Source organism: Phodopus roborovskii, unplaced genomic scaffold (assembly GCF_943737965.1).
Source record: "Phodopus roborovskii unplaced genomic scaffold, PHOROB, whole genome shotgun sequence".
Lineage (NCBI taxonomy): Eukaryota > Metazoa > Chordata > Mammalia > Rodentia > Cricetidae > Phodopus > Phodopus roborovskii.
The window spans coordinates 9,005,882-9,027,358 of record NW_026126434.1 but is presented as its reverse complement, the minus strand read 5'-3'; the positions used below and the strand labels follow the sequence as shown (position 1 = coordinate 9,027,358).

Sequence of the window (21,477 nt, the reverse complement as noted above, 5' to 3'; positions counted from 1 at the left end):
TGGGTTCAATTCTTGGCACCTACATGGCAGTCTGTAATTCCAGTACCAGGGGATCTGACACCTTCATACCAATGCACATAAATAAATTTTATTTTAGAAAAGCATTAATGAATAGATTTGGTCCTGCTGAGCAAGTGACTGAAATGAGTATGGTTGTCCCTCAATTGTCTCTCTGTCCTAATGGGATCAGTCTAAGATCTCACCATGAGTCCCTAAAACTGTAGATGCTCAAGTCTCCTTTGTAACCCATGCAACCTCCTGACTGCCACCCTCTCTCCTTCCTGTCCTGACTCCCTTTCCCTCCTCCCTCCTCTCCCCGCTTTCCTCCTTCTGGACTTTTGGCCAGTTATTTGGGATGTGGAACCCCACCTGAGAAAATGCCTCCATCAGATTGACTGTAAGCAAAGGTATAGGACATTTTCTTGCTTAAATGATTGATGTGGGAGGGCCCAGCCAACTGTGGGAGGGGCCACCCTGGGCAGGTGGTCCTGGGTGCCATAAGAAAGCAGGCTGGGGAGATCAGGAGGAACAGACTGTAAGCAGGGCCCCTCCACAGCCTGTATTTCAGTTCCTGCTGTGACTTTCTTTCAGGATGACCTGTGATTGGGCTTCTAACCAGAAATAAATCCTTTCCTCCCAAGTTGCTTTAGTTCATTTTTTTTTTTTTTAATCACAGCAGTAGAAAGCAAATTAGGACAGGATTGAACAGGGGCCTCATGTGCCAGACAAGCATTCCACTCGTGAGCTGCAGAACCCTCAGCTGTGTGATTTACAGCATCTCATGATGACTTTGATTGAATTTTTATTTAAGATTTACTTTTATATCATGTCTTGTGACCCACATACATGCAGTGCCCATGGTGATCACAAGAGGGAGTCAGATCCCTGGAACTGGAGTTATAGATCCTTGTTTTGAGCTGCTATATGGATGCTGGGAATTGAACCCAGGTTCTCTGGATGAGCAGCCACTGATGACTTTGAAAAATGGATGTAATTAAAGCATTGTGCAAATAGCTGCTGTACTGTATTGGTTAGGAGTGGTGGAAAAGAAAAAAACAAAAACACGTGTTTCATATAAACAGTTTTTCTTCAGATTTTCAGTGAACAGTTGGTTAAACCTGCAGGTGCAAAGCCTTCTGACACAAAGGACTGGCTGCCACATGTAGGATTCAGACAGTATTTTCAACAACCCTTATACTAGAGGACAAGTGGAAGAAGACAGTAACTGAGGAGTCCCTCCAGATGCCCAGGACCCAGTGTATATCCCCACTTAAGGGTCCTAGCTGTCTCTTTCTCCTCTTTGTCCTTGGGACAAGCTGTGGAGTGTGTGCCACTGATATGGTTGGATGGTGTGTGCCTCTCCTGTCTCCCTTGAGTCATCTTAGAGTTCACACACTGTACAATACTACCCCAGCCCTGTGTAGAAAGAAGAGAGGCTATGTCCTGGCGTTGGAGGGGTCACTTCTCATGGGGTGACAGAGGTGGCTGCTCTTCCGGAGGACCTGGGTTTGATTTCCAGCACCGACATGGCAGCTCACAGCTGTCTGTGACCCCAGTCCCGGAGGATTCAATGCTCTCTTTTGTCTTCTGTGTGCAACGGGTATGCACTTGGTATGTAGACATACAGGCAGGCTCATACATATAAAAAAGGTCACTTCCCTGCAGATGGCTGTCAGGTTTCAGTATTGTCCCGAGGTTGCCATTCTATGGGTGTGGGAATGTGGCTGGTAGACGCTGCAATCCTCCTAGGATAAGTCTCAGGCATGTGGCTTGAGGAAGCTGCCCTCAATACAATGAAACAAACTTTCTTTCAGTGAAGTCTTTGCTCTGGAAGATGGGAGGGAACCCTGTGCCCTGGGCCTCTCCATCATGTCTCGAGGTGGGGATTGGATTGGCAGGGTCTGTTTGTCCACAGCAGGCATCAGGCTTTGGTTTCAGTACTCAGTTGGATCTAGTGCTAGACTTTGGTCTTAGTACTCAAATGGATTCAGACACAGGCGCCAGGAAAGCTGACGGCGGAAGCCCAATGCTGGCTGCTGCTGGCTGCTCATATACAGGGGCCGCTGCCAGCTCTGGGCATTGGGAGGATGGGCTGGGGCTGGGCTCTGTTGTGTAGGCAGCTTCTAATTCATGGTCCTGGGCGCACAGCCTAGTTTCATCCTTTGCTGGTTACCAGGTCTCCAGTCTTACCTGGGTTTCCCTCCTTGTAGAACTTGTGTGTGGAGTTAGGGTAATTCGTCTCTTTTGATGGCCGGCTACCAGCCACCCCTTCACAGCCTGTGCATGAGAAACAACTGGTGATTGAAGGGCACAGGAGAGAGAAATGATGGGACAAGGGCAACCAGGAAACCATCCAGCTCCCAGGAAGCCATGTGGCAGGAGTCAGAGGCCATCACTGTGTGTCACTGATGGTGCCTCTGGGCTTGTGTCTCCCTTGTGGTTTCCAGGTGTTTCTACAGGGCAGCCCTCAGACAGCCATTGCTATTTCCATTTTGCAGAAAAAGAAAAAGGAGCTTTGAGCTGTGCCCCAAACCAGCTAGGGGATTGCAACAAAACAGAGCTGGGGGGCGGGTGCAGTGATGGCTCAGCAGTTAAACACACTGGCTGCCTTCCCAGAGGGCCAGGGTTCAACTCCCAGCACAGGCATATCACAATCATTTGCCACTCCAGTCCTGGGGATCCGACACTGGTTTCTGGCCTCCGTGGGAGCTGTGTGCCCTTGGTACACAGACATATATGGCAGGCAAAACTCATATAAAATTAAAAGAAGAAAACAGAGTTGGGATTTGAATCCAGGACTCCAAGTAGCTGTTTTATTATTGCCTATGTTGACTGGCTGAGGGAGCCATTTCTTCCTAAGACTTTCAACTGCTATCTGGGATGTCAGTAACATCAGTGATGGCATGTTTTATGCAGACACTAGAAGTCACAGTTAAAGATACAGAACATTTTCCATGAAGCCAGCAAAACACCAGCAGTATGTAAACTAGCACACAGGTATACATATGTGACAGGAAGTTTGTTAACTGTGGTTATTATATAGTTGGTTTCTAAGTGATTTAATTTTCTTCTTTTATATGTATATGTGTGTGTTTATAGTGAAATATTTTGCTTGGTTTTATGCCTTTAAAAAAGCCTTTGTGTGTGAATATGTGGTGTGGTTTGAGTGTGTGTGTGTGTGTGTGTGTGTGTGTGTGTGTGTGTGTGTAGGTGAGTGCATGACACAGTGTATGTGTGGAGATCAGACAGCAATTTGGAGTGTCGCTTTCTATCTTGCTTGAGACTTCATCATCCGACATTCACTTGCAAACACTAGGCTGGCTGGTCCTCAAGCTTGTGCGGAGTCTCCCATCTCCCTGTAGGAACACTGCGATTACCAAGGCGTGCACTGTTTCATCCTGCTTTTACTCAGGTCCTCAGTCCCTAAAGAGGCTACTTAAAACAAAGAAAACAGGAGTGTCTAACCCAGTGTCCTGGGTTAACTCCAGAGGTGGACATTTTCAGGAGAGGGTGAACGTCCCATCCTTGGGAGTAGAGGAACAGTCCGACTCCCTCTATCCAGGCTTCTTGGCAGGAAGTGCCGAGGACTGGTTTCTGGATGCAGCCTGTGGGGGGCTCTTCAGTGTCCCAGGCCCTGGGAGACAAAGGGATTGTTCTGAGATGGCCTGCCCCCCTTGATAGAGTCTAACTAAGCATGTCCAAGCACCTTGTTCAAACACAGATCTGACTGGGGAGGCTTGGGGTGAAAGGACTGTTTCTGACGTGCTCCTCGAGCACTGTCCTATTCTAGGGATTTACTGTGGAGAAGGACCCATGGCTGGGCTCCACTGTGGGAGCATCCCCGAGTAATAATGCCATTCCAGCGATGACTGGCAAGTATTTAGAGATATTACAGCAGGGAGCTTCAAAGGGACCCTTGAGTCAGTTGACCTCTCTGGAAGAGACTCTTCAAAAAGGAACAGATGAGTATCTTGTTGAGCATCTTGGTCAGTCACTACCTGAAGCTGCCCCCTTTCCCCATAGACGTGGGCTCTGTGGAAAGAGCTCAGGGTTAGGAACGGTGTCCAGAATTTGAATTCTAGCCATGTGTCCTTGGGCAAGTCATCACCTCTCTTAGACTCTGTTTCTTGGAAAAGTAGGAAGGAAAAGGCCTGCTGGATAAGGCCATGGAGGGGTGAGGTGGTGCTGAATGTTAGAGTATGACATGTGACATGCAGTAGCCTCTCCTTGCCCCCCAGGGAAGTTTGCTAGCTTTACTCTGTGTCTCTTATAGGTGGATGAGATTTATCACGATGAATCACTGGGGGCCCATGTGAACATCGCCCTTGTCCGCTTGATCATGGTGGGCTACCGACAGGTAAGCCCCTGCTGACTGGAGGGAGGCAGGGTGGATGACAGGCCGGAGACTTGCCTACCAAATCGCTCTCCTTGAGGAGTCTGTAGGGGAAGGTAAGGCTTGTGAGTGGGGCAATGATAGAGACAAGTCCCATCATTGTTGAATTTAGGGACCCTGACCTCTGCAGCACTAAATCAGGCTAAAGGGGGTGGAAGTCACACTTTCCTTGAAAGCTACCATAGAGACTGGATAAGGAAATAAGTGTTCGGTATGGAGAAATGCTTGACACAGCTGACTTCCTTGCAGGTTAAGGAGAATGGAAATAGTATGCATTGAGTCTCTAGGGGGTATGGGTATGGAGCAGTGTGCCAGCAGCAGCCAGGTGTGGGCAGATGGTGTCTCTAGGAGAGGCACTGCTGTCCCTGTTCTCCCTCTGTGAAGAGCTCCTGTCATGTCTGAGGTCTTGAACCTTCCCACCCTTGCCTGCAGTCCCTGAGCCTGATCGAGCGAGGGAACCCAGCACGCAGTCTGGAGCAGGTGTGTCGCTGGGCACACTCCCAGCAGCGCCAGGACCCTAGCCACACTGAACACCATGACCACGTCATCTTCCTCACCCGCCAGAACTTCGGTCCCTCAGGTATGTAAGGGACTGTGTTTACCATGGCCAGGAGTGAGCAGCCCGCATGGCAGAAGTAGAAGTTCCAGGCTGCACCTGGAGAACAATGTTCTGTCTGTAGGGCCCACTCAGGCAAGAAGAAGGGACAGGACCTAGATGAACAGAGGGTTAAGGCTTGGAACTTAAGGACTGTAGCCGGGAAATGTACCACACTTTGGTGAGCATTGCCTCAGTCCTGCCTGGAGCTGCTGTTTGAAGCCAGCACCCCCCACCCAACTGCTTGAAGACCTCAGAGCCCTTAGCCATGCTTCTGAGCACTTGGGAAAATTGTGTGCCCATGCACCCCATGATCCAGGAGCTCTTCAGCTTCTGGATTCTTCCAAGTTGCAGAAGGGGGAAAGTGAAATATTGACCATCCTTCATCTGCCATCTGCTCACTGGACAGAGGGTAGCAGGGGCTGCACAGAAGTCCATGGCAGTACTGACAACTGTAAGCATCTATATACATGCAGTATTGACCACAGTTCCCATATGGGGAAACTGAGGCACAGTGTGGTGAAGAGACACACCGAGGCCACACTGGCTCTCCAGGTCTCACACTGAGGTTCTTTCAGGTGTTTCTCTAGTTTAACGATGGAAATGAGTCAGCTAGCCTGCCTACCCAAGGGCTCCTTTGTCTGAACCACCAGGTTCCAAATGTGTATAAATGCATGTGTGTGCACACAAATGCACACACACACACACACACACAGTGACACTGTACACATGTGTACAGTTACACTCAGATACCCAGACACATGCACACATGTGTACAAGACACTGACAGGCATGTGTGGAACTGCATGGCTGTGGCGCTAACCCCAGAGCTGAGGTCCCAACCCCTTCTCCTGCACCATTGCACTGTGTTCCCCAAAGGCTGTCAAGATGGAAGGCACAGTCAGCATAACTCTAAGTCAGGAGAGCTCTCTAGTTACTGAAGGCCTGGGCAAGGAGCCCTTCCTGTCCACACCTCCATCTCCAGATTGCCCCAGCCTGCACTCCTGCTGCAGTTGGGGTCTGTTTTGGTTGTTTATTTGTCGTCTGGCATGGACTGCATGGTCCCTTGCAAGCTCAGCCCTAGAGGCGTTACTGGAGGCAGACCCTTGGTTCACAGGCCTTCAAACAGTGGTGCCTGCTAACAGTGTGGCTGAATGCTATTTCCTGCGGCTCCCCAAACTCGCAAGAGTTATGCCTGTTGTGCAGCTTGGCCCTCAGAAGTCACTCCCTTCTTTCCCTGGGCCCATTAAACCTTCCAGGGGACCATTCCTTCCCTTTCCTTCACCTCTTCCTAGAACTCTTGATCCTTGAACTGTGGTCCTCAGATACCCCTGTACTCAATTCCCATCCCCAGCTGAGGTAGACCCTCCTTAATAATAGGGTGTGTTGGGAATAGAAGCATGGACTTCTCTGTGTCCTCTATGATAGCTACATAGTACTTCTTTTTTGTCTCCTCCCCCTCTTCCTCCTTCCTTCCTCCTTTTTCCTCCTCTCCTCCACCCCTTCTTCCAACTCCTCTCCTCTCCCCTTCTTTGTTGCTGCTGTTAGATGTGTCTATCTTGTTCAGGCTGGTCTTGAACTCCTGGACTCATGTCTTCCTGCCTTAGTCTCAAGAGCTTTAGGCTGGGGCTTTAGGCAGGTGACACTGAACCTAGTTCTGCACCGAACCCAACACAGGGCCATCCCTGACTTCCAGAGAGGAAGTGTTCTGAGCGTGTTTGTTGAGTGATCACAGGATTAGAGTATGTGCAGGCTTGGGTCTCACCTGGAAGTTCTGCTTGTTCAGAGCAGTTGCTTGTAGAATGTGGAAAACTATAGTCAGGAGCAAGTCCTAATACTGGAGTGTGGTGGCAACAGGCCCATGGTTATTCTCTGGGAAGAGATGTTTGATTCCCTTTCTTCTCAGGAACCTCCAGCATCCACCAGGTTGGATGTCTGTGTGGTTCAGGCTGGGCAGCCAGGTGAGCACAGCCCACCTCACCTGCCTGTGACCTCTCTCCTTTTCCCTGACAGGGTATGCCCCTGTCACTGGTATGTGCCACCCCCTAAGAAGCTGTGCCCTCAACCACGAGGATGGCTTCTCTTCAGCTTTTGTGGTGGCTCATGAGACTGGTCACGTGTGAGTAGCCCTGGGAGGGTGGGAGAGCGAGTGGCTCTCAGGTTATGGGCCTAGTCTTGAGCTCAGAGGGGGCCTGAGGGTAAAAGGTCAAGGTCAGGGTCTGTCATCGACACATGCTATCTACAGATGCCCATGGCAGGAGGCTGTGGGACCACATGTACCCTGGCTTTTGTCAGACTGGTGGCAGAATACCTATCGTAGGCAAGAGTTGGCCTCCATCCTTGCTGTTTCTCCACTGTCTTTATCTCAGCATCCTTTAGAGACCAGTTCTAGCGCACCCTGGCCTATGCCCTCTGAGGAGCTGGCCCAAGCCCACCACAAACAGGCACACTTTGAACCCAGGCAGTAAGCCAGTTGGGGCTGGCAGCCGGTTCTGTGGCCTCGGATGCTGTTTAGAACATACTCATTCACAATCCTAGCTAGTTTTTGGTTTATTCTTTTGTTTTTGTGGGTTTTTTTTTTTGAGACAGGGTCTTATATAGCCCAAACTAGTCTCAAACTATCTGAGGGTGTCCTTGCACTCTGGACCCTCCTGCTTCAGATCACCCACATCCTGGGGTTATAGTCGTATGCCACCTCACCTGGCTTCATTCATTATTTCTTGAGCACCTATCTTGTGCTGGGGGTTTGACTTGCTGTCAAGGGCAAGATGTATCCATTCTTTCTTAAGTAGATGCCCCTCCCTGCTGGGAGGCAAGGTCAAGCTTAGAGGTCTGTGCCATGTCCATCTAGTGGTCAAAGGCCAATGAATCACTGGCAGTATTTAAGAAATTAGGAGTTGGGCTTTGGTCTTGAAGAACAAAGTATAATTAAAAACAAGTTTTAAGTTTAAGCTTTCATGGGTGCCAACTATGTTTAGAATTCTACACACTGGGAGGGGTGGTTTGTTTGTTTCTTTCAGATTGGGTCCCACTCTGTAGTCTGTCTAGCCTGGAACTCACTATGTAGATCGGACTGACTAGATAGAATTTAATGACGCTGGCCCTTGCATGTGGAAGCCTTTTAGTGGGCAACACAAGAGCTGTTGATAGAGAGCAGGAAGGCCCTGCTTTGGAAGTCAAGCCATGCATGTGGCAGCTAGGGATGATGCCATACAACAGGAGCTCCCACAGGGACCTTCTACCCAGCAGGCAGTGGGCCTGGGGATGGGCCTGGGGATGGGCCTGATGGTTTGGTGCCAGCCACATGGGGGTTAGTGCAGGAGGAACAGAATTCACACCTTCCCCCATCTTGTCTGTGGGCTGGGTGTGTCCAGAGGCCTGGAAAGGCCTGGGCCATGGGAATAATTGGAAGAGGGGGCAAGGAAGGTGAGTGGTCATTGGTGTCCCAGATGGGCAGTCCTCAAGAGCTTGGAGGATGTGGTTAGGGTCTGAGGGAGGGGTGACTCTCCAGGAGGGAGGAGAGGAGCAGAGAGGCACAGTCAGGGAGCTAAGGCTAGTAGACTGAATTCCTAGTCAAGGTAGTGTCAGCTGTCTGGGGTCCATCTGTCTGTATTCATGGTCAGTACCTACAGCATGACTTTCTCTTGCCCTCTAGGCTTGGCATGGAGCACGATGGCCAGGGGAATGGCTGTGACGATGAGACCAGCCTGGGCAGTGTCATGGCGCCTTTGGTGCAGGCTGCCTTCCACCGTTTCCATTGGTCCCGCTGCAGCAAATTGGAGCTCAGCCGCTACCTCCCGTATATTGCCTTCGCCCAAGGGGAGGGATGGGTGGGCAAGCCCAGGCTACACAGCCTGAACTCTGTCCTGCCCCCACCCCCCATTCCCTCACTTGGCCCACACTAGAAGCACAGTGTGACCAAGGGTTCCCTACCCTACCCAAGTGCTAACTAGCTTCTCTGTGGTCGGCACCTGGGAATCTGTTCCTAAGTGTGCAGATGATACTATGTTGCAGATGGAGCTAGGGTAGCTTCAGCTTCCCAGGGCCTCAGAGACAGGGATGTAGGGAGGGCATGAGGAGATGTAGGCCAGGTGTTCCAAGCAGAAAGACAGTCACTGACCTTTCAAAGCACCTGGATGGCACTGTCTATTCAGCATGCTTCCTGAATGGTGGATACACTTTGACTCATGCAATATGCCCTCAAATTGTCCATAAGTCCATTCCTAATTTTATCCAGAGTACATCCTTTTATGTGCAAACCAACACTACAAGCCAGCTATCGCAGGGAATATAACCCGGGCCCTACCCTGAAGGACAAAGCAAGGGATTACCCTTGAATCTGGAGGTCAGTTTGATCCACCCTTAGTTCTTTAGCCAGGCCTTAATATCTTTGCCCCTGGATTCCTCCTCCTGGAGACAGTCATAGAGGAAGAGCCATGCTGTAACAACCCATCCTCCTTGGCAGAGACAGCTGGGGCCCAGGACAGTGAGCACAGATTCCTGTAGGCCTTCCTTGCTAGTTAAAAGCCTCAACCCTGGGAAGGGAAGGCTTGGGATTTATAGCCCTAGGGCTGGCTGCTCACTTCCCTTGTCCCCACTGCAGTTCCTACGACTGCCTCCTTGATGACCCCTTTGAGCGTACCTGGCCCCAGCCCCCGGAACTGCCTGGGATCGACTACTCCATGGATGAGCAGTGCCGTTTTGACTTCGGCACTGGGTACCACACCTGTTTGGCTGTGAGTAGGCTGGGTAGCAGGCTAGTATGACCCAGGCCGTTGCTTTCCAGGATACTGTCAATGCTGCCAGCAGTGGGCCTAGGGATGGGCTTGCAGGCTTGGTTCCAGAATATCGGGAAGAGATGAGGGGCAGGGTGTAGACTCTGTCTAGTCCTACCTTAAAGCCACATGGATAGAGGCCCAAGCACAGAAGCAAGGAGGGCAAGTAGCCACTGATACCCTGTTTGGTTTGGTCCCTTGAGGGGTTTACTTGTGAGGTAGCCCAGGTATCATAGCCAGAGGCTGGGCCTGGGTGAGAAGAGTTTCCAACTCTGGACACTGTGGTAGGCCATGGTGGTCTATCTCCTTAGCCCTGTGTCTGCAAGTCACCTCTCCATGGGGTCATACCCATGTCTTCATCCTCCTGCTGGAGGCCAGAGGTACCAAAGAACATAACCCTACTACAACTCTCCAGGACAGGGCAAGGGGTGAGCCTTAAGGCTGGGGGTCAGTTTGATCTACCCTGAAGAGACTCACACAAGAGGACATTTAAGGGTAGGGACATCTAAAAAATAGGCTCTGTGGCCCTAGGACTTTGTATCTGCATCCTGAGAATGAAGCCTCCCTCCTCCACTCTTCAAGATAGGACGCTCTGTTTGGTAGCATGGAACCCTTGTGTGGTTATTTTTTCCCACACTGAGACATGTGGCTTGACACAATACTGCTTTGGGGCTGAAGAACAGAGTGTGGACCTCAGTGCCCAAGTGCTGTACTTGTGGGGAGCCTGTCTGCTGTAAGAGAGCTGCTATGAAAGTAGTAATGAAATTGGGGGCACCCTTCCAGTCTGGAGCACAAGGTGGCTGACCTCTGATCTCAGTGGGTGTTTGTATTAGATGGAGATGAGGGAATCTCATCGTCATGTGAGTCCCCTCAAGATTCCCCACATGCCCGAGGATTGGGGACCTCCTGGGCCCAGACCTCTATGGAGGTCAGTGAGAGGACAGAGTGTGCGCCCTGGGAAATGCCCCTTCTCAGACTGCAGGAGGGGCGCAGAGGAGGCCCAGGAGCCATTGGCGTTTAGGGTTGAGTGGAATTTGATAGTACACGAGGTTCTGGCTGCCTCGTAGTGTCTTAGACCCCAGCATCCACCATGCCCCTTTCTCTCTGCCACTACCTACCTCATCCTCCCCCCCCCCGCGCCTCATAGTTCAGGACCTTTGAGCCCTGCAAGCAGCTGTGGTGCAGCCATCCCGACAACCCATACTTCTGCAAGACCAAGAAGGGGCCCCCGCTGGATGGGACAGAGTGTGCACCCGGCAAGGTACTTGTGTGGGGCTGTGGAGGAAGTGGCCCTCCTAAGATGTAGATCATCCACCCCTGGCATGGGTGTAGGTGCCAGGGCCTTGCTTCTGTGTGTCATAGATGATACACATGCGAAGAGTCTTCTCGTAACCTTAGACTTCCACGTTGCTCTTTGTCCCTTGGCCTCTATGGTCAACCTCGTTCAGCATTGTCACTTGAGCTGCAGCAGGCTTTCCTCCTCATAGATGAGATGAATGAGCCCTGGCTGGGTTAAGGAAAGGGTCAGGCCACAGGGCGAGTGATTAACGGAGAGGGATGGGGGGGATTCCAGCTACCCCTCCGACTCCCCTGCTCCCTGGCACCTCCTCCCTACCCCACACCTCTTCTCTCCTCTTCCACAATGCCCTTCATGTGTTTCTGGGTGTGTGTTTGCTTCTCTGCATAGTGCAGAGAAATCCCTGGCTTGTCTGAGAGCCCTAAGCAGCCCTATTTAAAATCTGTATCCTCCTGGTCACTGTCCTGAATACAGTTAGCCAGTGAGCCTCCGTCTTCTGAGGCCTTGTATGAGAATCCAGCCCTGTGCCTTCAAGTCTTAAGGCAGTTTAACCAATGAGTAACCCGAGGTCTGGTAAAGTGAAGAGGCCACATGCATCTCATAATGGCAGAGCTGGGATTCAAACCCAGGCTTTTCAGATGCTATGTGTCTATCCCTTGGCTGCAGGCCACAGACTTGGCTCATACATGTTTATGGTCCCTGGGGAGGTACAGGTAAGCTTCCGACAGGGTGAGACAATTGTCTTTCCTTCCCTCTCAGCCCTGCCCACACCAGACAGGGTGACACATGAAATAGTGGTCCATTCATCGTCATCGCAAATCTCATTGAATAATGAATGTTGGCTGTTTCTGGAGGGCTGTGTGTGCTGCTGTTGACTGGGGTTCTGTTACCAGCATTGTACTAGAGAGACATGGCTACACCCAGGACAGCAAGCATTTTGTCTGAGGTGGCTCAGCTACCTATATTGCAATAGGCCTGGGATCCTGTTCAGTTCATTCCCCAGACTAATCTCTTAATGGCCCTCTCTGGGTTTGCCATTGTATCCATCAGCTATACTGTGTGCCCCAAGGAATACCCTTGTTCCAGACTCCACTGTGGTGGCCCAACGTGACCATATGCTCTCTTCTCTACCCCAGTGGTGCTTCAAAGGTCACTGTATCTGGAAGTCACCAGAGCAAACGTATGGTCAGGATGGAGGCTGGAGTTCCTGGACCAAATTTGGCTCATGTTCTCGGTCATGCGGAGGTGGAGTACGATCGCGAAGCCGGAGCTGCGACAACCCTCCGTGAGTGCAGTGGCCTGAGGATACCACCTACCCAGAGGAGAGACACTCAGAGGGGAAGGCAGAAGACAGGGAAAAGAGAGCACACTTAAACAGTCATTTGTTTCCTGGATAAGAACAAAGAATGTTGGAGCGAGGCAGGTCTCTTCTACCTGCATTTGCTAGTGAGCCATCAGGGCTGATTTCCAGAGATGTGCCTGAGATAGCATTTCAAGTGGCCATATCCAGAGTAGTCCCCAGAGAGATGGAGTGGGCCCAGGACTCTGCCAGGTATTCAAGACCCTCCACCATCCCAATTTTTGGCCAGACTTTGAGTATGCACTACTTTCAATGTATTTTTCACCCACCATCAGGTTTGCTTTCTGCCACATACGCAAACTTTTCTTTCATTTTTATTTTTAACTTCTGTCTAACACCAATACCTCTGTTTCCTACATCAGTGTTCTGGGGAAGACACTTGTCTGTCCCTTTTTGTCATCTTGGTAGGATCCTCTCCCCTACTTCACTGTGAAATGTCTGAGCCCCAGTTTTTCACAGTCCTCATCTCCCAGTGTGAAATTGCTTGCTTAGGACACCCTAATGAGGAATAGATAAGCTGGCCATGAGTTCACTGGAATAGGGACTTGCACAGGGCCTGGCTCAGGCCCTCTTTGCACCAAGTAGCATAATGAACATTCACAATAATAGGTCACAGGGCCACAGTAGATGCAGAACCCTTCGAAACAGTAGTCATTTGGGGTTTGGTGGACAAAGCACTTGTCATGCAAGCTAGACCAGGGTTTGGATTCCCCGGAACCTATGTGAAAGTTGGGCAAGTGTGATGGCTGTTCAGAATCCTAGCACTTGAGAGATTGGGGATCCAGAATTCCCCAGGGCATACTGGCTGGGAAGAGTCACCAGAACCAGCAAGCTCCAGTTTCAACATGAGATGCTGCTGCCATAAATCAAGTGAAAAATGAGGACACCCAATGTCAACTTGGGGCCACCATACACATGCATGCACACATGTACTTGTAACCATGCGTGCACACATGCACAGCACACACTCATGCACATGCAGGAAGAGAAACAAGAAATAACGGTTATTGGTGGTGCACTGTTCACTTGCAAGGATTGGTGACTCACTGCCACCAGACCGACCAGTGTCTTTGTTAACCATGTTATTCAAATGACAGCCAACATGGACTACCTTGGAATTTTCCTCTATTGGAGTCACCACAGCCAAGGTGGTAGGAAGGCATAGCGTTGCCTACTCTGATAAACCACCTTGCATTTACCAGCAAGTTATCCCCGTGATCAGAGCTACCATTTATTAAGTTTCCTGTGGTAATAGCTTTTCATTTTATGCGGCTCAAATGGAATAATATGTGTGCTCAGCACTGGAGCGTGGGTTAAATACTCCAGAGGCAGCAGCTGCTGTCATGTGGAAGTGCTCTGAACACTGCAGGATGCTATGCGCTCAGGTGATAAGCCCAGAATTTTCCCAGTATGTCCAAGCAGGGCATTGCTACCTCCTATATATGGATACTTTATATGGATAGGGTTTTTGTTGTTGTTTTGTTTCTTATTTTGAAATGGGACCTTAAAAGGTAGCTTTGGCTGGACTAGAACTCATTATGTAGACCAGGCTGGCTTCTACCTCCCAAGTGCTGAGGATTAATGGTATATGTCACCACATCCGGCTTAATAGTCTTTGTTTTTTTTAATTTATTTTTTATTTTATGTGACTGTTTTGCCTACATATATGTATACACACTGTGTGTTTGCAGTGCCTGAAGAGGCTAGAAGAAGGCATCAGATCTGTGGGAACTGGAGTTACAGACAGTTGTGAGCCACCATGTGGGTGCTGGAAACTGACCCTGCAAGAGTAGCCAGTGTTCTTAACCATTGAGCCATCTTGACAGCTCCAGTATTGACAGTCTTTCCTAACCCTCTCCACCTAATGGGGAAGTGCCTGGTTTCTCTACCCTGCTCTGTTTTGTCACAACAGAAGGTGAATTATGATGGTTCCATGTCTCAAGGGGGAAATCAAGACCAAGTGACTGACCAAGGTCACATGGTCAGGACTAGGATGTCAGCTCAGCTCTTCTAGTTCAAACCCCAAGTTTCTTTGGTTGCTCCTTAGTTTATTATGCTATAAAACAGAAGTGGACGCAGAGAACACTCTGTCCTTCCCTGAGTGTCTACACAGTCTGCAGGAAGGACTGGAGGGATTTAAAGAATAAGCAAGACTAGCTAGTCCCTGACTCTGCCATTCTGTCCTGCCCCCCACCTCTCCCCCACCCTTCACCCTCTGAGCACACGCAACACACACGGTAGGTGAAATGGTCATGGAGGAAGAGGGTCTGCAAAGGCTACAGTTGCAGCTCACTTGGTGGAGTGTTTGTCTGGTATATAGCCCTGGGTTCAGTTCCTAGCATTGCATAAATTGGGCATGATGGCAAATACCTATAACCATAATACTCAGGAGGTGGAAGTCAGAAGATCCAAAGATCAAAGCTATCCTCAGCTTCATAGTCCAAAGCCAGCCCAAGTCTTATGAACCCTGTCTCAGGAAGGAAGGAAGGAAGGAGGGAGGGAGGGAGGGAGGAAGGGAAAGGTGGGAGGGAAGAAGGAGGGAGGGAGGAAGGAAGGGAAAGGTGGGAGGGAAGAAGGAGGGAGGGAGGAAGGGAGGAAGGAAGGAAGGAGGAAGTCAGTTCAGAAGGCCTTGAGTTCAGCAGATCAACCCTGTAGGTCACTACTTCGTGGATAAGTCAGTGGAGGTTCCCTGCCACTACTATATCTGTCCCAGGTCTCATGTAGGAAGCTCCCCTCACCCCAGGCTTCCCAGACAGCCAGATCACCTGGTCTGTCTTCTACTGCAGTCCAGCCTATGGAGGCCGTCCATGCACAGGACCCATGTTTGAGTACCAGATCTGCAACAGTGAGGATTGTCCTGGGCCCTATGAGGACTTCCGGGCCCAGCAGTGTGCCAAGCGCAATTCCTACTATATCCACCAGAATGTCAAGCACAGCTGGCTCCCGTACGAGCCTGACGATGGTGAGTGGCCCTGCTCTGCCCAACTCTTGAGCATGTACCCCTTCCTGTTCTCCCACCTATTGAGGCACAAGGACCTGGAGGTGCCACAGGGAGCTGGTGGGACGAGCCACCCAAGTCCTTTGGGTGTGCCTGTGTATCCCATGTGCACTTCTGGAGCCACCATCACCATCACCATCACCATTGAGGCCATCCCTGGTCTTTTGCTTGTAAGCTTGCAGAGGGGGCTCCCTCTCCAGGGTTGCAGACATTTTTCATTACCTGTATAAAAATGGTCTTCCCTAGAAAAGAGACTACAGAGAGCATTTAATCTGTGGCGGTACACACCTTTAATCTTAGCACTCAGGAGGCAGAGGCAGGCGGATCCCTGTGAGTTGAATGCCAGCCTTGTCCATATAGTGAGTTCTAAGCCACTCAGAGATACATAGTGAGATGCTGTATCAAAAAACAAGAGGGAAGGAGAGAGGGGATGAGGGGGGAGGGAGAGGGACAAAGACATAGTTCACCTCCTGGAGTTTGTCTCAGAGTCCCGGGGAAAGGCCACCCCTGGGCTTGCAACACTCTCCAGGAGTGTTGTACCCTGTCCACTAGAGCTTCAACCCACTGCAGGCCAGGCTTCTAGGTGTCAGGGTGACACCATTTAACAGTTGCTGAAGGTCATTTGAAAGGCAGGAGTGTGGGAACCTGGGAGATCCTCATGTTCCCCCACCCCAGGCTGCCCTAGGGTAGACACAGGTCTTAGGACATGGACAGTCTGATACTCCCAGTCTTTTCATGTGAACACAGTGAGAGCTCCTGCTGCGGCATTAGACCAGGAATGGCCAGGATGCCTGGCTCTTCAGGCCCGAGGCCAGAAGGGCTTTGCTGGTGTGGTGAATCCCATCTCTTGGACTCTAGGCAGCTCCTGTGAGAACTGCAGCTTCCCAAGCCTGAGTTGACCTCAGCACCCTGAGCTGCCCGGCTCAGGCTTATGGCAGATTCCTCAGATTGCAAGGGACTTCAGAGTCTTGCCAGTCCCAGACTTCTCAGCTGTGCCCTTGCAGGAGTGGGCAGCAGCTTCCTTCTGCTTGGATTACTCCCACTCCAGGGGGATCACCACTCCTTTGCCTCTGTCAGCTGTCCAGACACTTTCCCGCCAGCATGTCCTGCTCTCAGGCTCAGACTCCACCAGGAATCTGACTCTCAGGCTGGTTCTCCAAAGTGGTCTTAGCTGTAGTGACTCCAAACTGGAGTCCTGTGTGAGGGAAGTAAGAAGTGACCTGGTGTTGGGAGCTTGGAGAGAGGAGCAGACATTGACTGGGCTCCTTAGGATGGGCTTCAGGATGGGCTGGCTTTGAATGCCTTGCAGGTCCACTGGGAAGGCAACTAAGCAGAGAAGCCCGGGGCCTGGGCAGGCAGGGCAAGAAGGTCGAGGAACAGCTGGCCCTTAGGCTTTCCCAGGACTTTAAACCAATTCCAGGAAGTGAGCTAAGCCCCCAACCTCACTTTTTCTAAGAAACACAGCAAGTGTTTATATGTTCTCTGCAACTTCCTTTTTAGGACATTATCAGAGAAGGGAACATTTCATTTTGGGACACACAGTTCTCCTACTAGTGTGCCCAGAAAGGTTGCAGAGCCAAAGCAAGACCCAAGTGGCTTTGCAGTTAGAAGTTTGACTGAGCTACTTCATGTGTAGCCTTAAGCTGTAGAATCTGGCTGCGTAAGACCCTAGGTTTGATTCCCAATACTACTCAGAGGAGGGAAAAGATCTGAGAAGTTAATTTAGTTGGTAAAATATGTGACGTTGAGTGACTTCACATTAAAAAAGATAAATCTGGGACTGGAGAGATGGCTCTGAGGTTAAGAACACAAGCTGTTCTTCAGAGGACTCAAGTTTGATTCCCAGTCCCATATGATGGCTAACATCAATTGGAGTCTATAACTCCAATTCCAGGGGGAATCTGATGCCTCCTCCTGGCCTCCATGAGCACTGCAACACATGGTGCACACATATACATGCAGCAAAATACCCATACACATAAAAATTTAAAAATAAGTCATTAATTTTTTAAAAAAGATAAATTTAGGCATATGCTTGTAATCCCAACATGAAGGAAATAGAGAAAATTGAGTTCCTGGGGTTTACTAGCCATCTATCCTAGACTGATTGGCATACTCCAGATCCCATGAGAGACCCTGTCTCAGACTAGGAAAGAACTTAGTAAATAAAATGCTCATTACATAATCATGACCTGAATTTGGATCCTCAGGACCCACATAAAAGCTGGGCACAATGGCACACATCTATAATCCCAGTACTGGTGGGGATGGACAGGGAGAGACTGGTTACAGCCAAATCAGAGAACTCTGGATTCCAAATATTAGATGTTGAGTGACTGAGGAAGAACCTGATGTTCATCTCTAGTCTCTACATACTTTTATACATGCAAACCCGCAGTGGATGGCTCCTGAGTAAACACTAAGATTGTCTTCTAGTGGGATAGGGATTGTCAGTTTTAAGTTACCCCTCACCAATGTTCATGTAAATGACCCTAATTAAACTCATCAGATCACTAAAGAAAGTAAGTGTATGTCCTATAGTGCTAGAACCTTCCTCACTCAGATGTTGAAAGTAGATGAATCAAGACATCATGACAAGTATTTACTTTTGTTTCTCAAAGGTATGGAAGGGCTTTTGGAGGGTCTGGCACCTAGTGAGCATCTGCTAGGTTGATATAGATATCTATCTACATGTATATCTACCTTTCTATATATGATTTATTTTTAATTGTGTGTGCACATACTCATGAGAGCAAATGTGTGTGCAGGTACTTATAGAGGCCAGAAGATCTCCTGGAACTGGAGTTATGGTTGGTTGTTAGCAGCCCATCCTGGATGCTGAGAATTGAACTCAGGTCTGCTGGAAGAGCAGCAAGCATTCTTAATCACTGAGCTGTTTTCTAGCTCTAGGTGTTGGCTTATTATTGGTAGTTTGTCAAGAGATTTTTCTCAGTAAACTGATAATATATTTTACTGATTGGAGATGATGAAAATAAGGGAACTGAGGCTCAAAAAGTCTCAAGACATTTGCCTCATGTCACAAGACCAATCCTTGGATGCCACAGCAAGGCTCTTAAACCCATCTTCAAGACGGAGCTCCTATTGGACCGCTGCCCCAGAGCTGGCCGGGGACTTCTTGGCTAGGCCATATGTTGATGGTATCCTAAACCATCCATCTGACTTTCTGTCAACCCAGTGGGGCTTAGCTTCATCTCTCTCCTTACAGATGCCCAGAAATGCGAGCTCATTTGCCAGTCTGCAGACACTGGAGATGTGGTATTTATGAACCAAGTGGTCCATGATGGGACGCGCTGCAGCTATCGGGACCCTTATAGTGTCTGTGCACGCGGCGAGTGTGTGGTGGGTACCCGGCAAACTGTTTATACTCTGCCAGCTCACAGGGCCTGGAGGGCTACCTGCCGCCTCTTGGTTCCCTTAAGGACAGTTAGGACTACTGCAAGAGGGGTCCCTTTCTGCCCTACACCATTAAGAAAGGCAATTTGAGAATCATTAGCTACCACACTGGATTAAGATTTCACCTGGCTCACAGGGTGAATTTTTGGGCTTTCTCATGTGCCAGGGTTCCCCCTTTGGCCAGGGCCAGAAGGCTTAGGAGGGAGCCAGGGGACCTAAGAGGCGGGCAGGGCAACCTCCTTCTACTGACCTCATCTCCACCCCCAGCCCTTTGGTTGTGACAAAGAAGTGGGATCCATGAAGGCAGATGACAAGTGTGGTGTCTGCGGTGGGGACAACTCTCACTGCAGGACTGTGAAGGGGACCCTGGGGAAGGCCACTAAGCAGGCAGGTAAGCACGATTGGGTCTGTGGGGGGATGTGTTTCTCCTTGACCAATGCTGGGGAGGGGAGGGTTCTGGAATATGTCTGCTGACCTCTGGCTGCCAGTATTGGTCACTCCTCTTCCTGGCATGCTAGCATAGACCCAGAACCCAGGAGCTCTTTTTGGGGGGGGGGGTTAGGTTACATGGGAGGACATGTACCCAGTCATCTCTTTGATCCTGGCCTTTGGGAGGAACGAGGGCTCAGATAGTATTAATGGCATCGCCATGACTAGACTGCTCATTCTATTCTTATTTTAAAGTCTGGGACAATTTCTGGTACCTTGAGTTCTTTAGTTTCCACCTCCCTCCTTACCAGTCTTTCTGTAGACGAGGACCAGTACTTACCCTTTACACTCCTGTGTGGTCCTCTTTGCCTCGCTTTTTGAATCAGGGGAAGGTTGGTGACCAAGAAAGGCTTGTTTCCAAGCTTTGGATCTTCATGGCTGATTTCACCTAAATCTCTACAGTAGCTTAGGAAGGAAAGAAGGGGAGGGAAGGTCAGAGAAATGAAAAGAAAAGAAAGCAGAAAAACAGGCCAAGACAGCTACATGTGGAAGTGATCCTTAGAGGCCACTTGGAGCCACAGCTTCGCATGTGCCCTCCTGTCCTTGTCTGGACGGTACCAACCCTGGTTCCATCTAAGGATGCTGCCTTGTTCTGAAAGGGTTTATGACTGTGAAGTGGTGTGGGGGTGAGGTGGGTGGGGCACTGAGCAGGGATCCACCCTCTAAGGACTCTCTTTGCCTTTCTGGATGCCTCTGGTTGGCAGCAGCTCTCAAACAGGTGCAGATCCCAGCAGGTGCCAGGCACATTCAGATTGAGTTGCTGGAGAAGGTGCCCCACCGCATTGGTGAGTTCTGTGTGTGGGAGGATAGAGAGGATTCCAGAGAACTTAGATAAAGGCAGACAACTGTTTTTAATTCTTTAATTTATGCTGAGTGGGCAAACTATCCATAGCTCAAATTTCCTAAGGTCTAAAGGGGAACGCAATAGAAACCCATTCTTCAAGACTGGTCTCTTCCCACTAGGAGCAACTACTGTTAGAATTTCTCATGTTAAAGAAAAGTCATTTTCGCAGAAGAGCTCAGGCAGCTCTGCTGCACGGCACACCGCCCAGATCATAAGGGTAAGAGGCAACAGTTGTTACAGGATCTCAGTTCTGTGGCCATGGTCATAGCCAGCTCAGCTGGGTGACTGGTTGCCTGAACCCAAATCGGCAAACACTGGCAGCTTGTGGGTTGGTTGGGAGCTACTTGGTCTAGGAAGGGTAGAGATAGCATTGTCAGTCGGCTGAGCCATGACTGACCCCAACAAGCAAATCTGCGAATAGTCACTGGGCGTCTGTCCCATGACCATCTTCATTTGGACGTCTGTCCCATGGCCATCTGCAGTAGCAAGAGAAAGTGGGCCCCAAGGCAAAAGCACTTGGAAAGCCTCCACATTGTTTCCTAACATTGCATTGACCCAAGTCACCAAAGTCCTTCAATGGTTGGAAGCACACTTCATGTTTCCTCATGGAAGATGTGGTAAAATCATAGGGCTAGGAGGAGTGGTCAGCCGTTTCTACAGTCCACCATCTGGACCCTATATCTATTACAATGCTACTTAAACAGTTACTAAATAAGGTGTGATGTTTATACAAACATGAAGCCAAGACAGATTGAAAATTAGGTTCCCAGAAGCTGGGGAGATGGCTCAGTGGGCAGTGTTTGCCATGTGAGTATGAGTCCCTGGGCTTGGCCCCCCAGGACCCACATAAGAGCCAGCACAGCTGTGTGTGTCTGTAATCACAGCACTTCAACAGTGGTTGCAAAAGATCCTTGGAGCTGGGCTGGAGAGATGACTCAGTGGTTATGAGAATGGCTTGCTCTTCCAAAGGTCCTGAGCTCAATTTCCAGCAACCCTTCGGTAGCTCACAACCATCTGTAATGAGATCTGGTGCCCTCTTCTGGCCTACAGGTGTACATGCAGGTAGAACACTATATATAATAAATAAATGTACCTATTTAAAAAAAAAAAAAAAAGAAAGAAAGAAAGACCCCTGGAGCTGGACCCAGCTAAATTTCTGAGCCTTGTGTTCATCTAGAGTCCCTGCCTCAAAAATAAGTAAATAGATAAATAAGGTAGAGTGACCAAGGAAGATTGTGACAGAGATCCCTGACCTCTGTGTTACACCACACACATGAATGCACACATACACAAACATGTACATACATGAAAA

General features: G+C 49.7%; 1 protein-coding gene across 1 annotated transcript in view; it reads left to right on the top strand.

Annotated features, from left to right (window-relative positions):
* Positions 1 to 21,477, top strand: part of Adamts14 (ADAM metallopeptidase with thrombospondin type 1 motif 14) — a 64,706-nt gene that overhangs the window by 34,172 nt on the left and 9,057 nt on the right. The window contains exons 5-15 of the mRNA XM_051186788.1: positions 4,274 to 4,357; positions 4,826 to 4,973; positions 7,002 to 7,107; positions 8,644 to 8,787; positions 9,592 to 9,724; positions 10,911 to 11,024; positions 12,197 to 12,345; positions 15,207 to 15,382; positions 18,645 to 18,778; positions 19,100 to 19,223; positions 20,026 to 20,106. Coding sequence (XP_051042745.1) covers positions 4,274 to 4,357; positions 4,826 to 4,973; positions 7,002 to 7,107; positions 8,644 to 8,787; positions 9,592 to 9,724; positions 10,911 to 11,024; positions 12,197 to 12,345; positions 15,207 to 15,382; positions 18,645 to 18,778; positions 19,100 to 19,223; positions 20,026 to 20,106 — 1,393 coding nt within the window. The remainder of the gene's footprint in view (positions 1 to 4,273; positions 4,358 to 4,825; positions 4,974 to 7,001; positions 7,108 to 8,643; positions 8,788 to 9,591; positions 9,725 to 10,910; positions 11,025 to 12,196; positions 12,346 to 15,206; positions 15,383 to 18,644; positions 18,779 to 19,099; positions 19,224 to 20,025; positions 20,107 to 21,477) is intronic.